We start from the raw sequence: 8,681 nt of genomic DNA on the forward strand, positions 1-8,681 counted from the left end.
TTTTTCAACACTATGACATTTGTTGGTTTGTCTCTAGATTATTTTTTTCTCAAAGAAAGTTTGATCACAGTCATCAAACAACTATTGAACAATTTACCAGTCCTTTAAAAAGACAACGATCTCTCTCTGTGAAATGTTTTTAGTAGAGTGTATTTTTGAAAAACCAGATAGATGTTACTTAAAATGCCAGTTAAGGAACTCTGTACTGTAAAGGAGCCAAATAGGTTCATTGGCTTTACTCGTTCTAGCTCACTGTCTCTGACTCTCCAGCTGATGTAAATAAATAACCATCAATATGTTGTTCTGAACCATTATGAACAGTGGAAAGATTTTTATCTTGGACGATGTAGAATATAGAGGGGTAGATCCCAGTCATGCTCATCATATTTGCCTACTTGGACACCTTTCTAGATACAAGAAGCTTTGTGAGCCAACATCCATTCTTAATGTCTAAAATATTTAGGTTAGTAGTTCTTAAACTTTCATGTGTTAGATGCAATTGTGATTGATCCCTCCACTAAAGAACCTGCTTACCACCACAGTAGGAATGCTTTTGAATTACAGGCTTTTTCTTGTACCCATTTATGACAAGTTTTAGGGACAAGTAATAGTAGTACTCTTGGGAATTTAACTGTCATGGCCTTAAAATACAAAATACTTCAATTCATAGCTGAAAAGAAACTTTATGATTTCTGTAATCATAAAAAGAGGTCATAAAAAATTGTAGTCGGACATTTAGGTAATTTACAATTGTTCCAGAATTATAGTAAACATCTCTATGCAGAAATCTCTGTTCAACTTTAGGTTATTTTCCTAGGATAGATTCCTAAATCTGAGTCAAAAGTTAGGAATATTTTTAATGCTTTTGTATACATTGCCAGATGGCTTTTCAAAAAGACTGTATCAATTTTATATTCTCATAATGCATCCTGATGCTGTCTTACCATTTTCTCACTAGCTTTTTACATATTTTTACTTTTAAGAATCTTTGCAGTGGCAACTCATCTTAGTTGGAGGTTTTAATTATGAGATTTGATTCTTTAAATATATTTATTAGCTATTTTATTTCCTTTATGAATTGCATTTAGGTCTTTTGTCTCTTTTTTGAGCCTTTAAAGTATTTTAGGAATCAGCTGGCATTTTTCCAGAGAATTATCAATCACTCTTAAATAAATAAATCTCTATTGCTACTCATTCTTGGGCAAACTAAAGTTGCTCATACGAGAAAAAGAAATAACCCAGTTACTATTTATTGTCTACATCTCAGTCCTTGTGGCTTTAGATGTGGAAGCAACCGTATGTTTCACCTCCAGCACATCCTCTGAAGTATGACAAGATTCATTGAGTTAGTAGTTACAGACTTCTTGTCCTCAGTTTTAGCTGCTTTGAAGGATGACTGGAAGTGATTCCCAAGTCTCCATGGTGAATTTCATAAATACAGTGAAGCCCAGGTTTCAAGTCAGCATCACAGACTTACCATTAAAATTTAGTAAAAATTGGTACTCTTTTCAGGTGATTAGCCTTGTCATCATAGTTGTGGCTATAACAGTGGTAACTATAGTTAATTACATTTGCATGATGTAGCTTACTTTGCTCAGTTTTGTGTGTATGTGTTTGTGTATGTATATATAGAGAGAAGCTTTTATCTTTTTCCACAGTCACAGCTACTGAGTTTATTCTTCCATTTTCTTTCATTGTATTTACCATTAGGAAGTCTTTCTCAAAGCACTTAGTAATCATAATGCAAACCCTAGACAGCCTTTGTACCTTACTGATGTACGTACAATAACCATTGCTCCAATGATAAAAAGACTCTTACCTAAATCTAGTGAGAGGAAAAATCATTTGAAGACCTTCCTTGAATTGGGGAGCTTATGAAAGAATGAAATTCATGTCTGACTGGCAGTGGAGTCAGTATTTTCACAGCTTCATGTAATTTGTAAGTCTGCCTGATATCTTGGTTCAAAATAATCTGTCCTATTCCTGATCCTAAGAGCAGCAATCTACAGCTGGACGTTACAAGTATTTCCATAAGGGACTGTTCACCTTTTCCTGTAGAAGAGTTGATAGGTTATCCTGTTGGACCATTTCCACATGTGTGCAAGTCAGTGTCATTATGTTGGTTAGAGTGTGGCTTTGATAGCATCTTTCTAACTTTGTTCATTTTGATAATAACCTTGTCTCGCTAGTGATGGTTTACATACCTTTTCATCCTAGGAACACAACTTTTTCACACGATGCCTCATGACTTTCTAGTGAAAGATAATTGTAGCATCTTCATCCTATAAATGTAGAAACAGAGTCACAACCACAATGTATTACCAGACATCTCAGTTACAAGACTGCCTACCTGCCAGGTTTCCTTCCTCTCAGAGAGGACCTTTCTCTATTAAACCACATTGTTTTCCTTAAAAACTGTTATATCTGGGCCAGTCATCTTCTTGCATTCATATAACAGTGCTGTAAAGATTTGCTCTGTAGATCAGATTCTGCCTGATCTTGAAGAGATTTCCCCCAGTAGTAATTTAAGGCCACTGCATTCTTCAAGTACTCAGGACAATGATATGAAGAGTTTTTCATTGGAGTTGGACAATCTCCTCATAAAACTCAAACCTTTTCTGCTCATCCTGGGCAGTATATTTGCCGAGTCTTCTCTTGTGAACTGAGAAGTAAGAAAGTTAAGTCCATGGGTTGAATTACTCTTTGGGTGACTGGCATCATATTTGCCCTTAAATGCTCAGGGTGAATGTACTTGATAATGTGGAACAATCTGAAACTACACAAGTCATTCTCTGAGTCTAAGTTCATAGTCACAGATGTAAAGAAGTTAAGTGGAAACAAATTAGCACACTTGTAGGTCCAATATAACTTATTTTCAAATATATAGATAAGAATAGGGATATATATTTCTGTTAGCCTTAATCTTACCAATTCCTTATATTTGAAAATCTTAGTAGAGTTCAGAAGAAAATGTGTGCAAGACCCTTTTCATACTCTATGTTAGGTTATGTTTTAATATTTTACTACTTTGAGTTGGCTTAAAGTCCAAACAACCTACTATGGACCACAAAATATTTTCAGGTAATTTAGAACTATCCATGGTCAAGTCTTGGCTAATCGTCTTAAGCCTTTGGTATTTGCAAATATATCCTACGTGACACGTGGCTGACCAAAAACAAAACCAAGCAGTGAACAAATAGCACAGAGACGTCATTTAAAAGAGACATCTGAGGAAAAATTTTAGGGTTGTAATAAGGTCTCCCAAAACATCTCTAGTTGGAACCAGTACCATAAAACTTATCGCCAATGGGATAATCATATAATCTATAAAATAAGTTTTCAGAAGCATTTCTGAATTTTTTGTCCCAGTATGAACTGCTTTATGCAAATATTGAGGAACTTCTATTACACGATGTTCTATCAGCTAGCAAACACAAAAACTACTTGATATTGACAATTACATCAGAATAATATATGGATTTTAGGTAAATGACATGAAATTAACCTTCTTTGAAAATGAGAGTTTGCAGTCACTTAGCATAGATTTGCTGTTAGTGAAGGAGTACACATCTAACATTCAACTACATAATTTATACAAAGAATTGAAATGGTGATTGGGAAAGGTTTTCTTTAAATTATATTCAGTATATTTTTATCTTAACAAAACAGATTTTAAAATCTAGGAATGTTTGCATTATTTTTTCATTTAATTTTATTTTGTTTCTAAAAGAAACTCCAGCCTTTAAATAAATGAAACACAAACTGAATTTTTACATGGTAGTCAGCAATGATTTTTTTTAACTAAGGATTTTTTGGTTGTTTTTTGAGAGAAAATATAGAACTAAGAAAACCTTCCTCATAAAACTTTATAAGTGAAACTTCTTTTTAAATATGCTATTTTATGTTAAGTATTTCATCTCTCTGTCCTTATTAGGTGTGTCTCATCATTAGAAACAGTGTTACTAAATAGTTGTAACTTTACAGTTTCTTTGACTAATGATGCCTTGGACTAAAGTTTCATTGGGTAGGATTAACTACGTTTTAAGTTGGCAAAATGCCATTATAACATAATGCCAGAATTTAATGAGAAACAGAAGTTAACTTCAAGGACCTTCATAATTTAATATGAGGCATGCCTATATTCTTATTATTTTACTGTAGTGTCCTATTAAAAATAAGTTATTCTTTTTTATCTTTGTTCTTGTGATAAAAAGTTGAACTCAGCAAAGTTTTACTTATTGAATCTAGGGTCTTACGAGTAAGACTTTTCCATCCTCAAACAAGACAGACCCTTTCCGATCAGAAAGAGCAGAAATGAGAACCATCTCCCTTACTTAAAGATCTCATGGCGTCCTTTAATCTCCTGTGACTCTGGTTTCCTGTGGCTCAAATCTATCTTCCTAACCTGTGGTCTTTTTCTTTTCCATGTCTTATATCAGCCACTTCTCCATTGCCTGGATTGAAAAGCTGACCAGCTATATCCCTGTAATGAAAGGATCTTGGGAATATTGAGTTTCTTACGTGTGGGAAGGATGGAGAGCATGGATTAGAACGGAATGTTCTATTTGTGGTACTGATGACTGCAGTGTCCAATAGCTATACCTCACAGGAGGAGAAAGCTTAAGTTTTGTGGAACTACATGATAAAATAGGAAGTAGGGACAGGTAGAGGAGGAAGAAGAGCTGACTGGAGAATTCTTTCTAGTCTGTGAGGAAGAACCTTCCTGTCCTGAAGGTGTATAGCACCAAACTTCTAATGCAGATGAACTTTCAAGCTCTTTTCTGTTCTAAAAATCCCATGATTCCTATATGCTTAGAACCCAAAGGACCTAAAGCAAATGCCTATATTCCTTATTCTTTTTTCTCACAGTCCTACGTAGACATACTTGCAAAGAAATGCTGAGACCTTATAAAGACTGGAAACCATACCACAAGACGGAAAAAGTAAAATACAGCAGAGGCAAAGGGAAAACTGCATCCCAAAACTCCTGATGGAGGAAAACCTCAACTATTTAGCTGTGGTCTGTGCTTCCTAGTGGCTAAGGCAAAGAGGGAAATAGGATAACAGGGTGTGATTTTTCTGGTAGTAAAACACACACCTATCAGCTCTTCAGAAATAAGCAAGCATTTTTCTTGCTCTCAATAAGACCAACTTGCCTAGGAGGTTTGTATAAGAAGCCATAAGCCACATAAAAATGATGTCCTCATGAATTTTTATAGAAAATAAAGTACTCCACATATGTCATTTCATTTATTGGCCTTTGGAGAACACTGAGGGAATAATGTTAAAAGCTAGACGTTTTCTTCTCCCGTGGGGGCAGGGAGAGGGGCGTTTGAAACTTCTGGTATATTTACTGTAGATAGATGCTTATTTTCTTTTGACCCACTGACATATGGAGCAGTAGAAAGATGTAAAGATGTCTAGTAAAGGGTAGCATTGTTAAAAGGAGGAGGGGATAAATGGAATTTTTGTGGCAGAATGATATTTGCAAGACTGATCAGGCCGCTGGGAGGTTTTTAAATATGCCAGTTCCCTGTAACAGGAAGATCAGTCTCTGTTTGAGACAGCATATCCAATTTAGTAAATTATTATTATTCCGTCAAAATTAATGTGAACAATTTTCTCTTTGAGGCTGCTTTTTCCATAGGTGATGTTTTCCAGATGGGCTTTGTATAAAACTCTTAATGTTTTGTGTTTTCTTTCCTAGAGAAAGAGCCTTTTCTGACATGTCTTCATTTCTTTCTCTTCCCCCTGTTGTAGGGAAGAGAGCGCCAAAGGCAAAGGAGAGAAAGAACAAGAAGAAGAAGAAGCTGATAGAAAGAGCCCAGGAGCAACACAGCGTCTTCCTAGCTACAGACAGAGCTAACCAGTAAAATAAAAGACACAGGGTGGTGTTTTTCTGTTTGTTTGTTTTTTGTTTTTTTTTTTTGGTTGGGGGTTGTTTTTGCAAAAGTGCACAAAGCTACTCTCCACTCCCGGACACTGGTGGGTTGCATTTGCGCTGCTCGGACCAGTACCTGTTCCCAGTCACATTGTGAGAGGAGGAGCCACGAGCGTGGTCTCTGTGTTATTTATGCTTTGATTTGCATCTGGAGACTGTGAAGGCGGGAGCTTGCGACCTGCAGCAGTGGCAGCAGGAGTAAGTGTACAGCATGTGACTCAGCTCCCTGTGCCCCCAGAGAGAGCCACCCCTGGTCCCACAGAGGGGCAGGAGGTGTGAGGCTGCAGACCCCCCACTGGAGAATTGACTTGTGCATATTTATGGAAAGACAGCGCTTGGCAGGCAAAGTGCTATTTCGCTTGTGACCTTTATTTCTCATATTGCATTTTCAAGGATCAAGGTATGTGGATATCTGCTTAGTGTTACCACACGTGGTTCCCAACATCTGTTACCTTCCAACTCTTGTGCACGGAGACTGCTTTTAGCTGGGGTTCCGCTGCAGGAATTCCCGTTCGGTTTCACAGCAGCTTGGATGTGTACATACTCTGCTGGGGCTACATATAAACCTCTTATTTACTGTATTTATGCTTTCTTCTGTGCAACAAGTCATACCTGATTAATATTATGTCACTTTGTTTCTAGTGGTTCCTAACCATTGTCTGGTAAATGACTGTTCTAGTTTTGCGAATTGATGAATGTTTTTCTGCCCCTTGAAACTTAACTTTTCTTTTCGTTGTGGGCTTATTTCTCATTGTAAGGATAGGATAAGCTAGTTTGTACATAGGGTCAAATGACCCCTGTCAGAGAATTTGAATATCAATAGACCTTCCCTACTCCTGACCCCAGCTAAAGCTTGAGGCCTCTGGCAGTCAGAAGCCAAAACTCCCTTTGAGTCTAAGATGTGATGACTTTATGAAACACAACTGAAAACATGAGGAATTACATGCAGTCACTTGTAGTACTCATCATGCAGTTTCACAGGTCAGCTAGAGAAATTTTCAAACTTTTAATTGCAAACTTCAATATGTATAGTTTCCATTTAAAGCAGTTCCTGACTTGCAATGACAGAGCATCTACCAATATTCTTAGGTCAGTGTAGAAATTCCCATCTTATGAGACCATGCGTAGAATTGGAGGAGAAACATAATTCCTACAACTGCTGGTCAGATCTTAACAGGACTCCTTTGAACCAGAATTTCTTTCTTATCCAAGACAGAGAGGAACACTGTGCAGACTTCCCAGGTGACTTTCAGAGCAGTTGTTTCAAAAACATCACTGTCCACTTGGGGGACTCAGTTCTTAGAGGGTTTTGAATCGGCTTCTTCCAAAAGCATCACTATCTTCCTGGATGATCCAGAAGAAAATTAGAACAAAAAGGAATGGCTGCAGATTTTTGAGGAAAAAAAACAAAGCAAGGTAAAGCCTTTTTCTCACCTTGCATTTGCTAAACTACCTCTTCTGTATTTTTGTTTAACTTTCGAGTCAAAAGCATCTTACCAATAAATATGAATGTCAAGTACGTCATTATGAAAATACTATTGCTATGAGATAATAAGCCATATATGAATGTTGTATACAACTTTAGGGTTTGCATTTAATCCTAAAGTGTTCACCTCCTTTCACATCTATTTACACTATATTCCTATTTACTAAGTGGGGAGGGGGCTTCTTTATATAGTGCTTCATCGTTAATAAGTCAATACCTGTTCTGTTTCTGGGATGTTCTTTTAGTGCATTAAAAAAAATCAAAATTATTCTTGTGGAGATATTCTTTTCTTTAGAGATATATTTAGGGGAAAAACAATATTTAACAACTGTACCCCCAAATATTGGTCCTTAAAAAAAAAGCAGACAAATTTTTAAAACCTATGTTTGTAACTGCATGTAGGACACTAACTAGTTTAGCTATAAATTGCACTGCAGCAGAGTGATTAAGAGTGGGGATTTTAGAGCCACACTACCTGAGGTCTAGTCTGGACTCTGAGGGTAGCCTGGGGCAAATTATTTCATCTCCCCAGATCTCAGTTTCCTAATCTGTAAAATGGAGGCAACAGTATTACCTACGTCGTAGGGCTATGTCTTAAAGACTAAGTAAAATATGTGTAGGGCTGTGTCTTAGGTAAAATGCATAAAGTACGGTCAGCACAGCATGGTATAAACTAAGCAATGCACAAGTTGTTACCTGTTACTCTTGTTGCCTCTGTCCTTAGCTATTTATTTCAAAAATAATTCTCCCTACCAACAAAATAGAATGTATTTATGAAATCATCACTTCCCTTCAACCTATTTTTTTTATGTCTGTCTGGATATTACTTGCTCAAACTTTTACTCTTATGGGAATTGATTAAAGCTACCTGATTTCTAAGCCTTTACTTATAAGCAAATACAAACCAACAGAGAGAGACATACTATAGAGTAATTTACAGCTTCATGGTAGTTAACACAAAGAAGATCTCGTGGTTTTCCACAAATGGCTATACCATTCCTATACTTCATACAATGTATGTAGGTAGAACATATGAAACTGGTTTTCTTAGTATTTTCGGGTAGCTTAGCATCTGTAAAAGTAAAATATGGGACTACAACTTTCTCAGTTAAGAAGCTTGAGTGGTATTCTGATAGGGATTACATTGAATTGTAGATTGCCTACAATCTACAATTGTAGGTAGTACTGTCATTGTAATCATATTAATTCTTCTAATCTAAGAAAATAGTATATCTTTCCATCTGTGTTATCTTC

The 8,681-nt window shown here is 36.4% G+C and overlaps 1 protein-coding gene across 1 annotated transcript in view; it reads left to right on the forward strand.

Moving 5' to 3' along the window:
• Positions 1-7,695, forward strand: part of RSPO2 (R-spondin 2) — a 161,731-nt gene extending 154,036 nt beyond the window's left edge. The window contains exon 6 of the mRNA XM_029222943.1: positions 5,761-7,695. Coding sequence (XP_029078776.1) covers positions 5,761-5,873 — 113 coding nt within the window. The 3' untranslated portion in view covers positions 5,874-7,695. The remainder of the gene's footprint in view (positions 1-5,760) is intronic.
• The last annotated feature ends 986 nt before the right edge of the window (positions 7,696-8,681 follow it).

The sequence above is a fragment of the Monodon monoceros genome, unplaced genomic scaffold (assembly GCF_005190385.1).
Source record: "Monodon monoceros isolate NGI ecotype Baffin Bay Population unplaced genomic scaffold, NGI_Narwhal_1 Super_Scaffold_14, whole genome shotgun sequence".
NCBI lineage: Eukaryota > Metazoa > Chordata > Mammalia > Artiodactyla > Monodontidae > Monodon > Monodon monoceros.